This window comes from Macaca mulatta, chromosome 5 (genome assembly GCF_049350105.2).
Source record: "Macaca mulatta isolate MMU2019108-1 chromosome 5, T2T-MMU8v2.0, whole genome shotgun sequence".
Classification (NCBI taxonomy): Eukaryota; Metazoa; Chordata; class Mammalia; order Primates; family Cercopithecidae; genus Macaca; species Macaca mulatta.
The window spans coordinates 59,913,403-59,938,298 of NC_133410.1; the positions used below are offsets into that span (position 1 = coordinate 59,913,403).

At 39.0% G+C, this 24,896-nt stretch overlaps 1 protein-coding gene across 1 annotated transcript; it reads left to right on the top strand.

Moving 5' to 3' along the window:
* Window positions 1–21,516: 21,516 nt before the first annotated feature.
* On the top strand, window positions 21,517–24,015 carry LOC703390 (uncharacterized). The gene is made up of 4 exons (XM_001091688.5): window positions 21,517–22,063; window positions 22,162–22,285; window positions 22,399–22,482; window positions 23,294–24,015. Exons 1-4 carry the CDS (start codon window positions 21,529–21,531, stop codon window positions 23,445–23,447), a joined length of 897 nt encoding a protein of 298 aa, XP_001091688.5. The 5' UTR covers window positions 21,517–21,528; the 3' UTR covers window positions 23,448–24,015.
* The last annotated feature ends 881 nt before the right edge of the window (window positions 24,016–24,896 follow it).

Below are 24,896 nucleotides of genomic sequence, written 5' to 3' on the forward strand. Positions count from 1 at the left end.
GAGTTGAACTGGTAAGGAGCAACCTGCTTTCCCCACAGGTGTCTGGAAACCCAGTAGGAGGAGACCACTTTACCATCACAGACACTTGAGTTGGCAGGGAGAGTTGCTTAGAGAAGTGGTAGGGGCAGCAAGTCAGCTGATGTGGAGCCCAGAAGGTTTGGTGCCGGAGTATCTGTAGCAGAGCACAGCCAGTGATGGTCATCCCTCTAGGCCTGACTTGCTCCTATAGGAGACTTTAGCCCTAGTGGAACTGTCAAGTCCTGATGGCAGATAGGGCTGGTCCAATCTGAGCACCTCTTGGTCTGCTGACCTCTCCCAGGACCCTGACTGACTATAGCTGCTTTCAGGGAAGCCTTGCATGCCCTGGAGGCCCACCTCATAGCTTCTGCACTGGCAAACTCATGCCTGACTGGCGAAGAGCTACAGCAAAGCAACCCCTACAGCCACACACCAGCCTGCATGCTCCCTCCCCATACTGAAGCTTCCTGGACGTCCATTGCTACTCCCCACATTGCTTTCCTGGTGCCTGCCTGCAGGTGGCAGATTTTGCTTTCCTTGTCCTGCCAGTGCACAGGGATACATACGGTCCACACCCCTCCCAGTGTTGACCACCATTACAGACTGAGTCTTGCTGGGGACAGAGACAGCCAGTCCCAGCCCCACCAGTGATCTGTTCTTGTGCTAACACCACACAGAGAACAATAAATCCTTCTCTGCCCTGAGAAACCATTTCTACTTACAGGGCATAGAGAAGGCACACAGACCTGCGCTCGCCAGTGCCCTGCACTTAAGCCAACATCACTGGAAGATAAGCCCACAAATATGAGAAAGAATCAGTCCAAGAACTCTGAAAATTCAAAAAGCCAGAGTGCCTTCCTTCCTCTAAGCAACCATATCAGCTCTCCAGCAAGGGTTCTGAACAGGGCTGAAATGACTTAAACAACAGAAATATAACTCAGAATATGGTTAAGAAGAAAGATCATTGAGCTATAGGAATATGCTGAAACATAATTCAAGAAAGCTACAAATCACGATAAAGCAATGCAGGAGCTGACAAACAAAAATGACCAGTATAGAAAAGAATGTAACCAATCTGATGGAGCTGAAAACTCACTACAAGAATTTCATAATGCAATCATAAGTATTAATAGCATAATAGACCAAGGAGAGGAAAGAATCTCAGGGCTTGAAGACTGGCTTTCTGAAATAAGAGTCAGACAAGAATAGTGAAAAAATAATGAAAAGGAACAAACAAAATCTCTGAGAAATATGGAATTATGTAAAGAGACCCAATCTGTGAACTCATTGATGTCCCTTAAAGAGATGGAGAGAATGAAATCAACTTGAAAAATATATTTCTAGATATAATCCATAAGAACATCTCCAACATAGCTAGAGAGGACAACAGTCAAATTCATGAAATGCCTCAGTAAGATACTTCACAAAAAGATGAACTCCAAGACACATAATCATCAGATTCTTCAAAATCAAAATGAAGCAAAAAATGTTCAAAGCAGCTAGAGAGAAAGGTCAGATCAACTACAAAGGGAAGTCCAACAGACTAACAGTGGACGTGTCAGCAGAAACCATACAAGCCAAAAGAGACTGAGGGTCGATATTCAACGTTTTTAAAGAAAAGAAATTTTAACGCAGAATTTTATACCTGGCTAAACTGAACTTCATAAGTGAAGGAGAAACAAAATTCTTTTCAGAGAAGCAAATTCTGAGGGAATTCATTACCACCAGACCTCCCCTACAAGGGCATGTGAAGGAAGCACTAAATATGGAAAGAAAAGACCATTATCAGCCTTTACAAAAACACACTGAAGTATACAAACCAGTGACACTATAAAGCAGCCACATCAAGAACTATTCTGGGCATAAACAAGTCTGAATAATAACCAGCTGAAAACATGATGACAGAATCGAATCCACACATATCAACACTAAACTTGAATGTAAATGAGTTAAATTCCCCACTTAAAAGGTGCACAGTGGCAAGCTGGATAAAGAACCAAGACCCATTGGTACACTGTTTTCAAGAAAACCATCTCACATGCAGTGACATGGATAATCACTACCAAGCAAATGGAAAACAGAAAAAAGCAGGGATAGAAATCCTAATTTCTGATGAAACAGACCAACAAAGATCAAAAAAGACAAAGAAGTGCATTACATAATAGTAAAGGATTCAATTCAACAAGAAGATGTAACTGTCCTAAATATATATGCACCCAACACAGAAGGACCCAGACTCATAAAGCAATTCTTAGAGATCTACAAAGAAACATAGACTCCCACAAAATAATAGTGTGAGACTTCAACACTCCACTGAGAGTATTAGATTGAGACAGAAAATTAACAAATATATTCAAGACCTAAACTCAGTACTGGATCAAATGGAACTCATAGACATCTACAGAATTATCCACCTCAAAATAACAGAATATGCATTCTTCCTATTGCCACATGGCACGTACTCTAAAATCAATCACATAATTGGAAGTAAATCACTCTTCAGCAAATGCAAAAGGGCTGGAATCAAAGCAAACTATCTCTTGGACCACCACTGTAATAGTCTGTTCTCATGCTGCTAATAAAGACATACCCAAGACTGGGTAACTTATAAAGAAAAAGAGGTTTCATGGACTCACAGTTCCACATGGCTGGAGAGGCCTCACAATCATGATTGAATACAAAGCAAGAACAAAGGTTTGTCTTACATGGAAGCAGGTAAGAGTGTGTGTGCAGGTGAACTTCCCTTTATAAAACTATCAGATCTCATGAGACTTATTTACTATCACAAGAAATGGGATAAATTGGCCATAATAAAGGAGCTGCAGGCTCCACACAAGTTTGAAATCCAATAAGGCAGTCATTACACCTTGAAGTTCCAAAAAATCTCCTTGACTCAATGTCTCACATCTAGGTCATACTGACTCAAGAGGTGGATTCCCATGGTCTTGGACAGCTCTGACCCTGTGACTTTTCAGGGTACAGCTCCCCTCCCAGTGATTTAATGGGCTGGTGTTGAGTTTCTGTGGCTTTTTCAGGCACACAGCACATGCTGTCAGTGTATCTACCACTCTGGGGTCTGGAGAACAGTGGTCCTCTTCTGACAACTCCCCTAGGCAGTGCCCCAGTGGGGATTCTGTGTGGTCGCTCGAACCCCACACTTACCTTCCATACTGCCATAGCACAGGTTCTCTATGAGGGCCCTGTCCCTGCAACAAATTTCTTCCTGAACATTCAGATATTTCCATACATCCTCTGAAATCTAGGTGGAGGTTCCCAAACTTCACTTCTTGACTTCTGTGCACCACAGGCCTAACACCACATGGAAGTTGCCAAGGCTTGGGGCTTGCACCGTCTGAAGCCATGGCCCAAGCTGTACCTTGGCCCCTTTTAGCCACAGCTAGATTGGCTGTCACAAGGAACCAAATCCCTAAGCTTCACACAGCACAGGGTGGGGGGTGCCCAGACCTGGCTCAAGAAACCATATTCCCCTCCTAAGTCTCCAGACCTGTGATGGAAGGGGCTGCTGTGAAGGCTTCTGCCATGCCCTGGAGACACTTTCCCCATTGTTTTGGTGATTAGCATTTGGTTTAAAGTTACTTATGCAAATTTCTCCAGCTGGCTTGAATTTCTTCTCAGAAAATGAGTCTTTGTTTTCTATTGCATTGTCAGGCCGCAAATTTTCCAAACTTTTATGCTCTGCTTCCTCTTGAACACTTTGCCACTTAGAAATTTCTTCCAGTAGATACCTTAAATCATGTCTCTCAAATTCAAAATTCCACAAATCTCTAGGATAGGAGCAAAATTTTGCCAGTCTCTTTGTACAGCAAGAGTCTCCTTTGCTGTACTTCCCAAGTTCCTCATCTCCATCTGACACCACCTCAGCCTGGACTTTATTGTCCATATCACTACCAGCATTTTGGTCAAAGCCATTCAACAAGTCTCTTGGAAATTCCAAACTTTCCCACATCTTCCTGTCTTCTGAGCCCTCCAAGTCTGTAGGAATTTCCAAACTTTCCCACATTTTCCTGTCTTCTTCTGAGTCCTCAAAACTGTTCCAACCTCTGCCTGTTACCCAGTTCCAAAGTTGCTTCCACATTTTCAGGTATCTTTACAGCAGTGCCTCACTCACAGTTATGATTTACAGTATTAGTCTATTCTCACTCTGCTAAAAAGACATACCAGGCCAGGTGCAGTGGCTTACACTTGTAATCTCAGCACTTTGGGAGGCTAAGGTGGGCATATCACTTGAGGTCAGGAGTTCAAGGCCAGCCTGGACAACATGAGAAAACCCCATCTCTGCTAAAAAAAAAAAAAAAAAAAAAAAAAAAAAAAAATTGCCAGGTGTGGTGGTGCATGTTTTTAATCAGCTACTCAGGAGGCTGAGGCAGGATAATTGCTTGAACCCAGGAGGTGGAGGTTGCACTGAGCCAAGATCATACCACTGCACTAAAGCCTGGGTGACAGAGCAAGACTCCATCTCAAAAAAAAAAAAAAAAGATATATCCAAGACTGGCTAAAAAGAAAAAGATGTTTAATGGACTCACAGTTCCACATGGCTGGGGAGGCCTCACAATCATAGCAGAATGCAAAGGGGGAGCAAAGGAACATCTTACATGGCAGCAGGCAAGAGCTTGTGTGCAGAGGAACTGCCCTTTATAAAATCATCAGATGTTGTGAGATTTATTCACTATTACAAGAACAGCATAGGAAAATGCACCCCCATGATTCAGTTACTTCCCATTGAGTCCCTCCATGACACGTGGGGATTACCAGGACTACAGTTCAAGGTGAAAATTTGGTCCCAACATAGCCAAACCATATAAATGATGCAATCAAATTAGAAATGAATACTAAGAAATTCACTCAAAATTATACTTTTACATGAAAATGCAATAATCTGCTCCTGAATGACTCTCAGGTAAGTTATAAAATTAAAGCAGAAATGAAACATTTATTGAAACTAATAAGAACAAAGAGACAAGATAGCAAAATTTCTGGGACACAGCCAAGGCAGTGTTAAGAGGGAAATTTATAGCACTAAATGTCTACATCAAAAAGTTAGAAAAATATTAATTTAAAAATGTAACATCACAACTAAAAGAACTAGGGAAGTAAATCAACCCCAAAGCGGCAAAAGACAAGAAATAACCAAAATCAGAGTTGAACTGAAGGGGATTAAGACATGAAATACCATTCAGAATATCAACAAATTCAGGAAGTGGTTTTTGAAAAAATTAATCATATAGATAGATGACTAGCTAAACCAATAAAGAAGAAAGAAGAGAAGATTCAAATAAACACAATCAGAAACAACAAGGGAGATTTTACCACTGACCCCCAGAAAGGCAAACAACCATCAGATAATATTATGAACACCATTTTGTACATAAACTAGAAAATCTAGAAGAAATAGATAAATCCCTGGATGCATACACCCTCCCCAGTATGAACCAGAAAGAAATTGAATCCCTGAACAGATCAATAATAAGCTCTGAAATTGAGGCAATAATAAATAGCCTATCAACCAAAATAAGCCCAGAACCAGACAGATTCACAACTGATTACATCAGATTTACAAAGAAGAGCTGGTACCCTTCCTACTAAAATAATTCCAAAAAATTGTGGAGGAGAGACTTCTCTTTAATTCATTCTATGAGACCAGCATCATTCTGATACCAAAACCTGGCAGAGATACAACAACAACCAAAAAAGGAAATTTCAAGCCAATATCCTTGATGAACATCAATGCAAAAATTCTCAACAAAATACTGGCAAACCAAATCCAGCAGCACATCAAAAAGCTTATCTGCCACAATTAAGTAGGCTTTATCCCTGGGATGCAAGGTTGGTTCAACATATGCAAATCAATAAATATGATTCATCACATAATCAGAACTAAAGACAAACACCACATGATTTTCTCAATAGTTGCAGAAAAGGCATTTGATAAAATTCAATACCCACTCATGTTAATAACAAAAGCCATATATGACAAAGCCACAGCTAACATCACACTGAATGGGCAAAGATTGGAAGCATTCCCCTTCTAAATCAAAACAAGATGAGGATGCCCTCTCTCACTACACCTATTCAACAGAGTATTAGAAAAAATACCAGGTAACCCAGCAATCACATTACTGGGTATATACTCAAGGGAATATAAATCATTCTATTAAAAAGACACATGCACACATATGTTCATTCCAGTGCTATTCATAATAGCAAAGATATGGAATCAACTTAAATGACCATCAATGGTAGACTGGATAAAGAAAATATTGTTACATATACACCATGGAATACTATGCAGCAAAAATAAAGAACAAGTTTATGTACTTTGCAGGAATATGGATGGAACTCAAGGCCATTTTCCTTGGCAAACCAATGCAGGAACAGAAAATCAAAAACCACATATTCCCACTTACAAGTGGGAGCTAAATGATGAGAACACATGGACACATATAAGGAACCAACACACACTAAGGCCTATTGGAAGATGGAGTTAGGGTAGGTGGAGAAAAAGGATCAGAAAAAATAGCTAATGGGTACTAGGCTTAATATCTGGTTGATGAAATAATCTCTACAACAAACCCCTAAGACACAAGTTTACCTATATAACAAACCTGCACATGTACCCCTGAACTTAAAATAAAATAAAAAATAAAGAAAGAAAGAGGAAGATTACAAACTAACAATCTAACAACATGCCTCAAAGAACTAGAGAGGCAAGAATAAGCCAACCCCAAAATTAACATAGGAAAGGAAATAATAAAAATCAGAAAAGAACTAAAAGAAATAGAGACAAAAGTGCAAAGGGTCAACAAAAAATGTTGGTTATTCAAAAAAATAAACAAAATTGATGAACCACTAACTAGATTATCCAAGAAGAGAGGAGACAAAATCAGAATAAACAAAATAATAAGCAAATAAAGAGACATTACAAGTGATACCACAGAAATACAAAAGATCATTATGAACCACTATAGATTAACAAACTGGAAAACCTATAGGAAATGGAAAAATTCTTGAAAATATACAATGTACAAAGATTAAATCAGGGAGAAATAGAAAATGTGAACAGACCAAAAATGAGTAGCTAGATTGAATCTGTAACAAAAAGTCTCCCAATAAAGAAAAGCCCAGAATCATACAAAATCATAAAAACATTCTACCAGCCAGGCACAGTGGCTCATGCCTGTAATCGCTGCACTTTGGGAGGCTGAGGCAGGCAGATCACAAGTTCAGGAGATTGAGACCATCCTGGCTAACATGATGAAACTTCATCTCTACTAAAAATGCAAAAAAATTAGCCAGGCATGGTGGCGGTGCCTGTAGTCTGAGCTACCTGGGAGGCTGAGGCAGGAGAATGGCATGAACCCAGGAGGCAGAGCTTGCAGTGAGCCAAGATTGTGCCACTGCACTCCAGCCTGGGTGACAGAGTGAGACTCCATCTAAAAAAAAAAAAAAAAGAAAAAAAAGAAAGACTCTACTAAATGTACAAAGAAATAACACCAATTCTCCTGAAACTATTCCAAAAATTTGAAGGGGAGAGTATTCACCCTAAGTCATTCTAAGCCACCAGCATTACCCTAATGTCAAAACTACAGGCCAATATCCCTGAAGAATATAGACATCAAATCCTCAACAAAATACTAGCAAACCAAATAAAACATTATATCTGAAAGATAATGCATCATAATCAGGTTCAATTCATATCATGGATGCAAGGATGGCTCAATATATGCAAATCAATAAATGTGATATATTACATCAACAGTATGAAGTACAAAAAACATGTGATTGCCTCAATAAATGTAGAAAAAATCATTTGATAAAATGCACTATCTCATCATAAAAACTCTCAACAAATAGGAATAGAGGAAACATACATCAAAATAATAAATGCCATATACACTAAACCCACAGCTAACATCATACTGATTAGAAAAAGGTGGAAAGCCTTTTCTCTATGATTTAAAGCAATACAAAGATGCCCACTTTCACCACTTCTTTGCAACATAGTAATATAAGTCCTAGCCAGAGACAATCGGGTAAGAGAAATAAATAAAAGCCAACCAAATTGGAAAAGAGGAAGGCAAATTGTCCCAATTTGCTAATGATATGATGTTATATGTAGAAAAACCTAATGACTCTATCAACAAAACTATAGATTTGATAAATGAACTCAGTAAACTTGCAAGATAGAAGATCAAATACAAAAATCAGTAGCCTTTCTATACACCAATATTTATCTACCAAAAATGAAATCAAGATGGCAATCCCATTTATAATACCTACAAAAAATTAAACTACCCTGTAATAAATTTAACAAGGAAGTGAAAGATCTCTACAAGGAAAACTGCAAAATGCTGATGAAAGATATTGAAGATGACACAGACAAATGGAAAGACATTTCATGCACATGAATCAGAGGAATTAATATTATTAAAATTACAATACTGCTTAAATAAATCTAAAGATTCAATGCAGCCCCTATCAAAATACCAGTGTTACTGTTGCTGGAAGTCAGGGACCCCAAACAGAGGGACCTGCTGGAGCCATGGCAGAAGAACATAAATTGTGAAGATTTCATGGACATTTTTTAGTTCCCCAAATTAATACTTTTATAATTTCTTATGCCTACCTTTACTGCAATCTCTGAACATAAATTGTGGAGATTTCATGGACATTTATTACTTCCCCAATCAACACTCTTATAATTTCCTATGCCTGTCTTTACTTTAATCACTTAATCCCATCATCTTCATAAGCTGAGGATGTATGTCGCCTCAGGACCCTGTGATGATTGTGTTAACTCACAAATTGTTTGTAGAGCATGTGTGTTTGAACAACATGAAATCTGAGCACCTTAAGAACAGGGTAACAGTGATGTTCAGGGAACAAAGGAGATAACCATTAGGTCTGGCTGCCTGAGAGCCAGGCAGAACATAGCCATATTTCTCTTCTTTCAACAGCAAATAGGAGAAATATTGCTGAATTCTTTTTCTCAGCAAGGAACACCCCTGAGAAAGAGAATGCATGCCTAGGGGTAGGCCTCTGAAATGGCCGCTCTGGAAACATCTGTCTTTTATGGTTGTAGATAAGGGATGAAATAAGCCCCAGTCTCCAGTAGCACTCCTAGGCTTATTAGGATAAGGAAATTCCCACCTAATAAATTTTGGTCAGACCGGTTGTCCGCTCTCAAACCCTGTCTCCTGATAAGATGTTATCAATGACAATATGTGCCCAAAACTTCATTAGCAATTTTAATTTCACCCCGGTCCCGTGATCTTGCCCTGCCTCCATTTTCCTTGTGATATTTTATTACCTTGTGAATCATGTGATCTCTGTGACCCACTCTATTCATACACTCTCTCCCTGTTTGAAAATCACTAATAAAAACCTGCTGGTTTTGAGGCTTGTGGGACATCACGGAACCTGCCAACATGTGATGTCTCCCCTAGACACCCAGCTTTAAAATTTCTCTCTTTTGTACTCTTTCCCTTTATTTCTCAGACCAGCTGACACTTAGGGAAAATAGAAAAGGACTCATGTTGAATTATCAAGGTGGGTTCCCCTGATATCTGGCAGCCAACATGGTCTTTCTTTTTTCCTAAATGCATGTGGGAACCCAATTCCCTTTGTTAGGTGCAGGGAAACATCAGCAGTTTGGCCCACAGAGACGCTTGTTTGATTCCCTGATGACTGGTGAGTAGTCTGTGTATGGTCTGGGTTAACTATGGGTCACATGGAGTATAAACATTATATTTATCTCTTCTATATTAAACTCCGGTTAAAACAGAAAAGAGTTCAAGTGCCCATGGAAAATATGGTCACTCTGTTCAGGGCAGTGGTAAAATTCTGTCCTTGGTTTCCTGAAAAAGGAACCTTAGATGTAGACCTGTTAAAACAGGGAAGGGTCCGAGTAACCACGGATAATATGGTCTCTCTATTCAGGGCAGTGGGAAAATGCTGTCCTTGGTTTCCTGAAAAATGAACCATATAAGTAAAACTATGGGATTGTGTTGGTTCAACATTCTGGGAACTGGTCTCAACGAGGAATTATGTTCCTGTCACTGGGGTGATTGGGCCTTGGTAAGTGCCCTCCTAATACCTGCTCAACTTTCCTCTCCCACACAGCCTTCATTATCTGATCAGCCTCTCCCTTCAGCTACTCCTCCCCCACCTAAGGATGCTGAAAATTCAGTGTCTAACTCCTAAGACTTTGGCTTAAGTTACCCACTAATTATCTTACTTCTTTTCATGAAGAGCCAGTACTTGAAGCTCCAGGGCCATGACTCACACAGCTCTGGACTATATATATGCTAATTCTTCTCTCTTCAAACATCTTGCCTCAGCTAATGGCTCCAGAACCAAACTACAATTTACCTATAATTCTCCAGGACCTCTCCCATTTGGATTCAGGAGTGGCCACTTTCTAAAGAAAAACTGGAGGCTTTAATTCACTTGGTTCTGAACAGTTACAACTTTAAAATGTGAAACGTTCTCTTTCTCCCTGAAATTCTGCTGTGTTTCCAGTAAAAAAGAAATCAGGCAAGTGGCGGATGGTAACCAATTTAAGGGCCATTAACACAGTAATTAAACCTATGGAAGCCATCCAACCCAGCATGCCTGCCCCTGCTTTAATACTTAAATATTGGCCTCTCATAGTTATTGATCTTAAAGATTGTTTTTTTCATATTGCTTTACATAAATAAGACTGTGAAAAATTTGCTTTTACTGTACCATTTATCAATAATCAGGAGCCGGCAGCTCATTATCAATGTAAAATACTTCCTCAGGGAATGCTGAATAGCCCTACAATCTGCCATCTTTATGTTGGACAAGTGCTTTCACCAGTTCAAGCCCAATTTCCCCAGGCCTATATTCTTCATTACATTGATTATATTTTAATTGCTGCCCCCACTGATAAAGAACTAATTGACTGTTATCAAATTTTGAGCTGCCATGTTACAGAGGCTGGATTACACATCACTCAGGATAAAATTCAACAGACCGCTCCTGTTCAATATTTAGGAATGGTGGTCGATAAACAATGTATGCAATCTCAAAATGTTCAAATTAGGAGAGATTCTTTAAAAATTTAAATGACTTCCAAAAATTTTTAGGTAACATTAATTATATAAGACATACTTTAGGCATTTCAACCTATGCGCTGTCTAACTTGTTTTCTACACTGTGGAGAGATTCCAATCTATGCAGTCCCAGGACTTTGACCCCTGAGGCTTCACTAGAACTGAAATTTGTAGAGGAAAGAATCCAGACCACCCAGTTATCTAGAGTACAGCCGTTTCAGTCTTTTCAGCTTCTGGTTTTCACTTCATTATGCTCACCTACTGGACTAATAGTTCAACATAATGATTTAGTGGAGTGGTGTTTTCTTCCTGATTCTGTGTCAAAAACTTTGTCTGTTTTTCTGGACCAAAAGTCCACTGTAATTGGACATGCATGGTGTATAATACCTAAAATTTCCAGATTTGATCAGAATTTAATTGTAGTTCCTTTAAATTGGCTCGAAGTTCAAGCTGCCTTTCAACATTCCATACTGTGGCAAATTCACTTGGCTGATTTCATTGGCATTATTGATAATCATAATGCAAATAACAAATTGTTTGATTTTATAAAAATGACATCTTGGGTGGTCCCTGGATTAACCAAAGATCGGCCCATTCCTGAGGCCATTACAGCATTCACTGATGACTGCAGTAATGGCAATGCTGGTTATGTAGGTCCTACAGACAAGCTTATTTCTACCTTGTATACCTCTACTCAAAAGGCAGAGTTAATTGCTATAATTACTGCCTTATAGGATTTCCCCAAACCTTTAAATATTGTCTCTGATTCTGCTTAACGTGGAAAAAAGGATATGCTTGTGTTTCACCAGGACACCATCAAACAAAAACCACAGGGAAAAGATGTCCGTGTTGGAGACTTCCCTCAGATGTGGTGAGATCTGTGCCAACTCCTCAGAAGCAGGCACACCAAATCACAATGGGTCTGATTCAATTCTCCCTAATGGCAATGGAGACCCATCTAACTAATCCCACTTCTCCTGATTGCCTTTCTTTTTCTCCTTACAAACCTAAAAATCTCACCATTTCTATTAGCTTGAAAATAACATCCCTCTGTTCTCTTCCTCCTTCAGCACTCAATCTCTTTTACAATGGGTTTTATTTAATTATTCTCCTCCTTATACTTTCTGACTCACCAGTTTCCTCTCACACTGATTTACCTGTTACACAAAATTATTCTTATTGGGCTTATGTGCCTTTTCCTCCACTTATTCAACCTCTCACCTGGATAGATGCTCCTGCGGAAATCCACATTAACGATAGCGTGTGAATTCCTGGAGCTATAGATGACCATTGCCCCACTCAACCAGGAGAAGAAGGCACTGAATTAATGTTACCATGGGTTATAAATACCCTCCTCTGTGCCTCAGACATGCAGCTGGTTGTATCCATCTAGAAACTCGAGTCTGGGCTGCTTATCTTCCAGAGAGATCAACTACAGAGGAACCAGGACATTTGATCTCTGGCCTCTCCCTTTCTCCTTTAAAACACATGAAAGGGCGAGTAATGGGAGATACCCCTTACTTTCAATACAAGCCTGCAGGAAAACCATGCCCTAAAAAGTTTGAGGGCCCATCTAAAACTTTAATTTGGGAGGATTGTGTTAATTCACATGCAATAATATTAAAAAATAACTCGTATGGTTTAGTAATATACTGGGCACCAATGGGCTATTTAAAAAAAATGCTCTTCCAGTGGAAGGCAATTCCCAGAGGCTACTTATTTTATTTCTTATTGGGAGAATGAGAATCATCATTTTACTTTGCATAGGAGGTTCAGCTCATTCCTGCCCTTAAAATGGGAAGATAAAGGCATTATCCCTGTGAGACCTCATATGATACTCCCCATTCTGAGCCCAGAGCACTCAAAATTTTGGAAATTGGCTATTGCCATGTCTGGGCTGTGAGTATGGGAAGGGGAAACTATTCTCTCTGTTGTCCCCACTACCATTTCCCTCTCTCAGTATCAACGTAGAACCAGACATTCTGCTTTACTTACCTCCAACCTGACTGTTCCCATACAGAGTTGTATTAAGCCTCCTTAGATGCTATTAGTGGGAAATATCAAAATTTGGATGAACAATCAAACTATCCATTGCATTAATTGTCATTTACACACTTGTATTAACTCCCATTTTGACTCCAGGAAAAGTGTAATGTTGGTTTGAGCTCAAGAAGGAATCTGGATTCTGGTAACTTTGCCCAGACCTTGGGAATCCTCCCCTTCAATACATTTAGTTAATGAAGTGTTACGGAGAATTCTAAAAAGATCTAAGAAATTTGTTTTCACTTTAATTGTTGTGATCATTGACCTAATTATAGTCACTGCAATGGCCACCACTGTTGGAATGGCATTACACCAATCTATTCAAATGGCTTATTTTGTCAACAATTGGCAAGCCAATTCCACCCAAATGTGAAATTCTCAACAAGGCAGTGATCAAAAATTGGCTAATCAAATTAATGATTTAAGACAGTCTGTTATTTGGCTTGGATATCAGGTAGTGAGTCTTGAATATCACATGCAAATGCAGTGAGATTGGAACACTTTGGATTTCCATATCACCCCGTATTCCTACAATGAGACTAATCATTCATGGGAAATGGTCAAAGGACACCTTCTGGGTAGGAAAGATAATTTATCATTGGACATAGCTAAATTAAAGAAATAAATTTTTGAAGCCTCTCAAGCTCACTTGTCCATTCTGCCTGGAGTTGAGGTGTTAGATGAGGTGGCAGAAAATCTTTATGGACTAAACCCCACGACTTGGATTAAGTCTATTGGGGGTTCCACTGTAGTAAATTTTGGAATTATGTTTTTCTGTTTAAACGGCTTGACTTTAGTGTGCCGGACCAAAGAATCCTGCATCAAAATCGAGAGAACGAGCAAGTTTTCATCACCCTGGCACATTTATATAAAAAGAAAGGGAGAGATGTTGCAGGAAGATGGTGACCCTGAAATGAGGGACCAGCTGAAGTCATGGCAGAAGAATATAAATTGTGAAGATTTCATGGACATTTATTGGTTCCCCAAATTAACACTTTTTATAATTTCTTATACCTGTTTACTGCAGTCTCTGAACATAAATTATGAAGATTTCATGGACATTTATTACTTCCCCAATCAATACTCTTATAATTTCCTATGCCTGTCTTTAATTACTTAATCCTGTCATCTTCATAAGCTAAGGATGTATGTTGTCTCAGGACCCTGTGATGATTGCGTTAACTGCACAAATTGTTTGTAGAGCATATGCGTTTGAACAATATGAAATCTGGACACCTTAAGAACAGGGTAACAGTGATGTTCAGGGAACAAGGGAGATAACCATTAGGTCTGGCTGCCTGAGAGCAGGGCAGAACATAATCATATTTCTCTTCTTTCAAAAGCAAATAGGAGAAATATTGCTGAATTCTTTTTCTCAGCAAGGAACAACCCTGAGAAAGAGAATGTGTGCCTAGGGGTAGGCCTCTAAAATGGCTGCTCTAGGGACGTCTGTCTTTTATGGTTGTAGATAAGGGAAGAAATAAGTCCCAGTCTCCAGTAGTGCTCCCAGCCTCATTAGGATGAGGAAATTCCCACCTAATAAATTTTGGTCATACTAGTTGTCTGTTCTCAAATGCTGTCTCCTCATAAAATGTAATCAATGACAATGCATGCCTGAAACTTCACTAGCAATTTTAATTTCGCCCTAATCCTGTGATCTTGCCCTGCCTCCATTTTCCTCGTGATATTTTATTACCTTGTGAAGCATGTGATCTCGATGACCCACACTCTATTCATACACTCTCTCCCAGTTTGAAAATCACTAATAAAAACTTGCTGGTTTTGCAACTTGTGGGGCATCACAGAACCTGCTGACAAATGATGTCTCTCCTGGACAGTCAGCTTTAAAATTTCTCTCTTTTGTACTCTTTCCATTTATTTCTAAGACCAGTCAACACTTAGGGAAAATAGAAAAGGACTCATGTTGGATTATCAGGGATAGGTTCCCCCAATAATTCACAGACTTAGAAAAAACAAACCTAAAATTTATACGAAACCCAAACAGAGCCCAAATAGCCAATGCAATCCTGAACAAAAAGAACTAAGTAAAAGGGATAAGATTACCTTACTTCAAAATATATTACATGATTATAGTTATCAAAACTGCATAGTATTGGTATAAAAATAGACACATAGACCTATTGAATAGAATAGAGAACCCAGAAATAAAGCCACATATTTACAGCCAACAGATCTTCAACAAAGACGGTGAGAACCTACATTAGCAGGAGGATGTGCTATTCAATAAGTAGTTCTGGGAAAATTGGATAGCCATGGGAAAGTGGACTCCTAATCCTCAACATATGCAAAAGAAACCCCACAAAAACATTAAATACTTAGCTATAAAACCTGAAACTATAAAAATATTGGAAGAAAATCTGGGAAAAATTCTCCTGGACATTGGTCTAAGCAAATAATTTATGACTAAGATTTCAAAAGCACAGACAAGAAAAATAAAAATAAATAAATGGCACTTAATTAAAAAAAAAGCTTCTGTACAGCAAAAGAAGTAATAAATAGAGGGAAGAAACAACCTGTCAAACAGGAGAACACTTTGCAAGCTAGTCTTTCAACAGTGGACTAGTATCTAGACTATACAAGAAAAACAACTTAACAGGAAAAAAAACCATTAAAAAAGTGGGCAAAGGAAATGAGACATTTCATTTCTCAAAAGAAGACAAACAAATAATCAACATATATATGAAAATATACTCAACATCACTAATTATCAGAGAAACACAAATCAAACCCACAATGAGGTATAATCTGAATCCAATCAGAATGGCTATTATCAAAAAGACAAAAAATGACAGATGTTGGGGAGAATGCAGGGAAAAGAGAATTTTTATGCACTGTTCGTGGAAATGTAAACTAGTACAGTCACTATGGAAAACAGTATGAAAATTTCTCACGAAGCTAAAAATAGGATTACCATTTGATCCAGCAATCCCACCCCTGGGTATCTACCCAAAGGAAAATAAATCAATATATCAAAAGGATATCAGCACTCACATGTTTATTACAGGACTGACTGCTCACAATAGAAAAGATGTATAATCAACCTAATTGCCCATCAACAGTTGAATAAATAAAGCAAATATGTATACATACGAATACTATTCAGCCATGAAAAGAATGAAATCATGTCAATTAAAGAAACATGAGTGGAACTGGAGATCATTATCTTAAGTGAAATGAACCAGGCACTTATAGACAAATATTGCCTGTTCTCATTTTTATGTAGAAGCTAAAAATTTGAACACATGACGGCAGGGAGAAGTAAAATAAATTAGAGATACTTAGAAGCATGAAAGGGAGTGAAGGGAAAGAATGAAAAAAAATGGGTTAAAGAGTATAAGCATATGGTAAGACAAATGGAAGAAATTCAATGTTTGAGAGCAGAGTAGGACGACTGTATTTAATAAAAATGTGTTTGATTTTGGTGATAGATACCCTGCATACTTTGACTTGATAATTGTGCATTACATTTAACAAAATTTCTCATGTACCCCAGCATTTGTTGTCATAGGCAATAAAATCTGAAAGCAAGGCAGACAACAAGCAGAGTTGGAACAATCAGTTTTACTAATAAACTGTGTTGGAGAATTAATCTTCTTTTCTCATTCTAGGGCTGACCATAGGAACTATTAGGAAATAAAGAATAAAGCAATTTGTACTTACCTCCATCACAATACCTATTAAATTGCACTGTGATTATTCATTTATCTGACTGTTTTCCTACTGTAAAACAGCCAGTAAGGGCCAAGCCTACTCCATATCTTCATTCCATGTTTCAGAAAAATGCATAATAGAATAGGAGCTAAAAAATGTTTGTCAAATATTAACTACACGAAGAGGAATAATACTGTAGTTAGCAATACAATGTAATGATGCAGTCTAGTGTTGACGATAAGGCATTCAGCCAACAGAAAGTTGGTTGAACATTAAAAATACTGTTTTCCCAACTCCTGACCATGCTAGGCTCACAGATCTTGCCAAGTTGTTTATAGACATTATGATATGCTCATGCCATTTGTCTCATAAGTGATTTGTTTGGCATTTCATTACAGTCACATTTGTAACTATTAGGGACTCTATTAAGAGTTCCCCTCATCTGTCCATTCACATAGTCCAATCATATACAGATGCTACAATATATGCTCACTAAATATTATATGATAGTAGATATTTACTCTAATGTGCAACATACAGATGGTATATTATACACAACCAAGTTCTTGTGTCTCCACTTTCACCATAATTTCCATAGTATGTAATTAAATCTTCTATTTCTTTAGTATCCTTAACTACTTCAAAAATGTCAATCAATGAACTAACTCAATCACACACCAGCAAAGTCATCCCTCTGAAATCAGGGTTGTTCAGAAGTCTCTTCTGAATATATGAACAGAGCCCAGAAAGAAAAAAATTAAACCAAAAATATTCCTGACCAAAAAATTAGAGGATAAGAAACATTGAAAAATACTATGGCAGGATATTTAAGTCAAGTTTTTATGATTATTCACTTTTCTTAGCTGAAGTCTATGTTTTTATGCTATGTATGCTATTTTTCCATTTGTGGTTTATACATTCATCTCTCAGGTTCCTAAATGTTATTTCCAGAATATCAAGTCATAATGATGTTTTAATTTCCAAAACGAATTTATTATGTAATTATTTCCAAGAGAAGTTTTCTCATTTCCTTACTCTTTCACAATTTTGGCAGTCCTGTATTTCAGATTTTTTTTACATTATGCGATCATAGTATCATTTATTTAATTAATAACCAGTTCTGAATAGTTCAGGAAAGGATCTTAGGAAAATGGAGCAGCAAAACAATGTATAAAACACTTTTAAAAGCCAATAACCACCCCCTTACCCCCCAAGAAAACTGACAAAATCTAATATATTGAATGATTCTCAATGATATCCGAATGATTTTAAGTATTTGTAGACGGATCATATCATCAGATTATCATGCCAGAAACAGAAAAATAAACAATCTAGCATTGCAAAAGAAAGTAGACAGGCTAAATAGAATTTTGCATTAGAAGTTGGACTTTATCCAACTTTACCTCTTCTACTAAATTTATCACTGTGCCTTATACACATAGATTAATTTAAAAACATGTGGGAAGTGTACCTATTATCTTCTCACTTTCTGTCTATATGATGAACCTTGAATTAGCTGGCTCCTCCCATCCTCCATGAGACAGATGATCCATAAAGACCAAGCACAGATACTCCAGCTCCATCTGGGACAAACTCTCTTGCTTTATTTCTGACATTTCTCCTATTCTGTTCCAGACTTAAGCAGCTCAGGTCTTCTGGCTTTGAATGCCTTTGCAGGTCCCATCTGTGTTCTTTGAACTTGGCAGAAATTAGCTTCAGAGATATCTAAGCCAAGGTTCATATTCTGAAATGAGCTGTCCCAGGTAAGATACTTTTCCTTAGCTCTTACTCTAAAATTTAAACTCTGGCTCTGGCCCAGCTGTATCATCTGGGTTTACTTAGGTCTACTGAGAGGTTTTATTCGGTACTGAGAGGTGAAAAAGGCAACAAAAAACAAGGACATGCTGCAGTCCTTCAAGGGCAATTTCCACATGTACTCACCTCAGGACACTTTGATTCTAAAACAGTGGCCCAAAGCCATTCATTTATGCATTATTTCAACAAATATTTGCAGAGTGCTTAGTATGAACCAGAGTCATTGGAGACAAACAGGGATGAGGTTTTATAGCTTTCCTGCAGAGTACATAATCCACAATGGGATTATGTAAACCTATGATGTACTATTAACTCTTATGTTTATTGAAGAAAAGCAAGCAAATTTTCAGCGACCCATTAAAGTCAGTTTCATAGAGAAACGTGAAGAGAGATTAGAGAGAGAAAAAAACTCTTCATGCCTTGCTATGATAAACTTTATACAATGAACATGTATTACAACTACCATTAGAAAACAAAACATTTACATTTTTCAAATTTTAAAGAATCACTTTCATATTTCTAGGCCAGTTTATCATCAAATCCCCCAAAAAGGGTAATAATAGAAGGGGTAATCACACAACCTTTCAATCATTCATGAGTGAGTCACATACTTTATAACCTGGAAATTATATGTCATTTCTTACCCCCAATACAAATTTGAATTTCTTAATTCTCTGGGTTTTTCTTTTAGGATCATGCTCAAGTATTTTTTAATATAGTCATGGATTTTGTACATCTTTTCCAATAAATAAGATAGAGTTTTTATATTTAAACTTCTTTTTACAGATAAAGTGTTTGAAACTGGGGCTACAAAATAAATCAAGGATCTGTCTCAACAGTAAAATATGTCCCCCCTCCCATCTAAGTGCATCTCCTAGTAAAGTACAGATGTATCTTCCTTTCTGAAAGTCAGATATGGAAAATTTAATTTCATGTTAATTTTTTGTAAATTCTTGAGTTTATTTTTTAATTTATCTTTTAAGCGAAAGCAAGTTTATTAGAGAAATACAGAAGTGAAAGAACGGCTGTTCCATAGGCAGAGCAGCCTTGAGTTTGTGTGTGTGTGTGTGTGTGTGTGTGTGTGTGTTGCTTTTTTTTTTTTTTTTAATTTAGAAGTTTGCAGCATTTATGATAGCTTGAAATGGCTGAAGACATTTACAGCACTTTGTATTTTGTCCTCCATTGGACCAAAGCTTTTCTTGTATCCTTTCTGCCATGGAATTTAAGTAATCAGGAAAATGTTAGAAAGGAAATAATTGGAAAAGATTGGAACAGAAATACTAATGATAGGATCTGTTTTAAAGCAACACAACATTCTAGAACACCTTTCCACCCCTTGACCAAGATTACTGTAATGACAGCACAGGTCCCTGTGAGCACCAGTAGCTACGAGGACATTTTGGACTCTGAAATTGCATTTATATGAATAGGCTTCATTCTAGGACCTGCTTTGATTTCTTAAGGACTCACACTGCTCTATAGGTGCTGTGTATAGTTAAGTACAGTTGGGTGGCAGTAGGGATATAGAAAATTTTAAATGTAAAAAAATTAGGTAGTGAATCTTTTATTAGATCCTCTTTTCTTCTTTATAGAATAATTCATAGCAGGTTGATTTTCTGTTTAGGCAACATTGGGAAAAGCTATTTCCATTTTCTTTATTTAAAAAACTTTTATACGTCACTTAATCCATGATGACTCTTACAAATGTTGACTCATTTTTCATAACTACCTTGGGTTTAGCACACAGAGGTTAAATAATCTGCAGGTGATGTTCTGCAACTAAATGCAGGCAGCCAAGTTGTATTGCCCTGTGTTTGGCTAGGGGCAAGGGCTCTTATGCTTTGAACTAGGCTGTGCAGAGCTCTGTACCCAAGGCAGAGGCCATTCGTTTCTCCTCTCTTCTCTCTGTTTTACTCCATGTCTCAGAGATGTCTGAAACTGACTTGGAGATTCACACTAAAGCCCTCTAAAACCTGATGATGAATCAAAATAAATTCTCTAAAACTGTAGAAAAAGTGATAGAGGCGTCAGGTTAAAAGGCTGAAATTCATGATCAGAAAGCGGCAATGCCTATGTTTCCAGAGAAAGCAGGTCCAACATCAAATACCAGAGAGTCTGATAGTAAATGGAACGTGCCTCTATGTGGGATCTGGTGTTCGTATTTCATCTGAACGGATATCTGCTGCTTCAGTGGGAAGAGTGCTTGCACACCAGGTACCCACATCCCAGTGTCATGTGCTGTGCCGTCCAAAGACAGAGAACCAGAAATAGTCCATGAGGCTGCCGGACCCAGCAAGTCCCTCATGTCATAGATCAAATCTGCGACATATGGGAGTGACAGCCAGTGCCCAGCTTCAGAGTGATAGCCCATTCCATTATGTCATATATCAAACCTGAACCTCTGGTAGGGGGAGAAGGAGATCTCTAGGAACTTTTGGAACTCCCAATATTTCAGAGGGAAGAAGGAAGTTATGCAGGATAGGAAAAAAAGAGGTCATGTTACAGCCTGGGCTTCCACTGAAACTAACACTGAATTCGACTTTTGACTGATAATCTGTTGCCACCAAATGGAAAACGTAAACAAGATATTTCATGTGTGATTAGAGAATATGCAACACAAGGAACAAGCAGAACATTCTTCTCTGGAATCTGACATGATGGCTGCTGTATTTTTACAGGGAGCATTGATTTCAGATATATGTGAAATATGCTAAACCGAAAAGCAGAGACCGAATACAGAGAGAGGTTAATTAGATAGAGAATACGATATCTAGAAGATAGCTAGCCAGACAAAATCTAGCCTTCTAGGCCCTCCTTAATTTCTCTTAAATCCCGCATCCCAACCCTATTAACTAAGTAGTTATCACTGTCTTCTAAAGAGTTCATGACTCCCTTGTTGTGGTTCTCAGGGATCCGTCCCAGCTCTTACTCTCCTCCCTGTCCAGGGTCCTTCCCCGCAGGCGGTATTTCCAGCGAGGTGGACTCAATGCCCTTCCAGGGATTTGGAGCAGAAGCGAATATCCCACAATCCACGGGAGTTACTCTGGAAGGCGAACCGGGGAGGCGGCACCAGTGGGTAACTAGCCACCGCCCACCACCCACCACCCAGGGGGCAGGGCCAGCCCTTTTCTTCCGTACTCGGGATCGACCTGGAGCTCCGAGAATTTCCCTGACCCGGGGGTTCCAGACTTTTCAGCCCCAACCATGCATTAAAACGGTTCACCGATCTCGCGCAGCCACAGAGCCTGGGCTGCAGGCACCTTCCTGTCAGTTCCCCTGCTCCTCTCACCGCCGCCCGACCAGCGTTCTGAGCCTGATGGCCTGCGCCGCACCCCACGCTGTCCCCGGCCCTCCCCGGCTCCTGCGGGTGGCGCTGCTGCTGCTCGTGCTCCTGGTGGCCACCTGCCGGCGCGCGGCAGGTGGGTCCCGGCGCCATGGGGTCCCCGGGGCGAGACACGGCTGGGGTGACGCCCCGCGCCAACAGTCCCGCTCAGCCAGCGAGTCTCTTCTTCCGTAGGAGCACCCGTGGTCACTGAACTGCGCTGCCAGTGCTTGCAGACCCTGCAGGGAATTCACCCCAAGAACATCCGAAGTGTGAACGTGAAGTTCCCTGGACCCCACTGCGCCCAAACCGAAGTCATGTAAGTCCCGCGCTGCGCTACCGCTGCCACCGCCCGCGTCCCAGACCCTCCTGCTGCCCCAACCCTGTCCCCATCCCGACCTCCTGCCTCAGGAGATTCCCTTCCCTCTGCAGAGCTGCACTCAAGAATGGGCAGAAAGTGTGTCTCAACCCCACAGCACCCATGGTTCAGAAAATCATGCAAAAGATGCTGAACAGGTGAGTTTGCATGTACACAGGCGACTGGGGCCGTTGGTCAGAAATACTGGCATCTGGCCCCCAAAAATAAAATAAGGGAAACCCAGGGGTTAGTTGAAGGACTAGAAATGTGATTATTATTTTCACAGTTAAAGTTGCCATTAAGGTTATTAATCTGCTCTGGTGCCAGAGGATATTTCAGTATTTCAGTGCCCTCCATTCCTGGGCCTAACCCCTACTGAAATAAGTGAGGGTAAATGTGCCTTTCTCTAAGATTATGTGAATTTGGCTAATGATGCTAAAATGCCTCCTACCTATTTCAGGATGTTTGTCTCACTCCCTCATGGGCATCAGACCTGAAAAGTGAACCCCCCTGATTTGGGGCACAGTGGGACTCTTAACTCTCCCTGGTGAAAAGTAGAGACTTTCCAGTCAGACCCTCATGAGTAGTTCATGTCTGGGCTCTACCTGTCAGTATCCTGAGTCTTAACAAAATCTGAAAACAATAATAGCTACTTCAAAACCTTTGCTGTGAACCTTAGGTGAGGTCATGCATGTAGATTTTTAACCTATGTATAACCCTTGTTTCACTTTTTGAAGCAAATAATACAGTTATGACCACAGGTCCACTATTTCTAGTTAAATAGCATCCCAGAGCCTGGGGCTTTATTTGGCTACACAGAACAACTTTCCTACAAGTAATAACCACTTAGTGTGGGCTAGGAGGAACGATCACGTTTGAAAAACCCTAGAAGGTAAGGATCTAAGGTGGGAAAAATGGTCTGTGGGATCAGTTTCCTGAGTACCTACTAACAGCATTTTTTCATCACAGTGGCAACGCTAACGGACCTAGAGAGAAGGAGAAAGCATATCCGCTACAATTCCTAAAGGAGTCTATTCTTAGAGGAATCAAAGTGAAAGAAGAAAAACAATTAACTCCTCGGCACACTTGGACTGTGTTTAATGTGTTTAACTGCTTCTTATGAAGGTACTTCTAATTATTTATATATGTATGTATGTATGTATTTTTCAAAGCTTGTCTATTAAGGTTCTTTCTGATATTGAAAAATATGAATGTGTTTGGTAATTCACTGTACTGTCATTTTGAAAGGTATTTTTGTGTTAAACCAAAGTTCAGTCTTTACTGTCATCTAACTTGACGATGATGGATTTTACATGTTCTCCATTAATTAAATGGTGGGAAAGAGATCACATCATGCCAGACATTGTGATAGCAGCTAAAAATAAATAGTGGGGATCCAAGCCAATAGTCAGATCACTGTTAAGATAAATGCATGTATGTCCCATCTATTTTTGTAACTGTTTAGAAGAATGTCAGTTGTTATTTATCAAAACTGTCAAGATTTCTGATGTTGAAGCTATAAAAACTACAATGTTCTAATTATCCTTTGGATATTTTATGTCTTCCTTGTGAGACATGATGCTTTGTTTTGTATTAATTATGTAATGTTCCTCTATGATTTGGAATAATACAGTTTATTTATCGATGTATTTTAACAGAAGAAAACCATGAAAATAAAACCTTTCCAAAAATATCATGCCTAGTTTTGTTTCATACTTTTCAACCTTTCGTTTTTCTTGAGTACTCAAGATGGTAGGACTTTACAACAGACCATGGCTCAGGTCCACTGGACAGTTGCCACTAGGCAGCATTTCCCTTGTTTCTCTCTTGTTCAAGAAAGCATATTTGATGCTTTTTCAAAGGCAGATCCCCACCTTTAAAATACATGTTTTATATAAAATATCCATCTTGTTTCACTACAACCAACCTATTATTCAATTTTACATCTTTAAAATTTTTCCAATTTTAATAGATATTTTTAAAAGAGCTCTCATTCAAATTAAGCTGTTAATGGTTTTCCGATTATGCATTTTTTTTCTTAATGAAGCTGGGAGCTACCTTACAGTAAAGTGGATTCTTCTTTAGAACTCAAGCAATTTGTGCAATGGAAAAAAGAAAAAGAAAAAGTGAGTGCCTGAGTACTTTACATGTGTAAAGGTCTAGTTGAGAAAGGTTTCATTTTCCAGCCTTAATAGAGAGATAATAATTACTGAATTGAACGCAGATCCAGTTCTTTACAGGTGTAATAATGGTTTAAACGTTTTCTAAGCCTATAAATTTGAATTCAAATTGCCCCAGAATGGCAGGAGAGTACCTAGACTCCACATTAGGAACAAAGGCTGTCATCTCATGTTAGGGAAAGATCTGAGCCTTCTGGGAAAGAACACCTTCCAAACCCAAAAAGGAGACAAATTGGTGGAGGAGGGGAGAGCAAAGTTTTGTGTGTGTGTGTGTGTTTGTGTGTGTGTGTGTGTGTGTGTGTGTGTTTCTGATTCAGCACATGTCCCTGGACTCCTGAGCCCTAGTTTATTGCCTGCAGCAGAGGGAAGGGGCCTAGGTTGGTGCCTGGGAG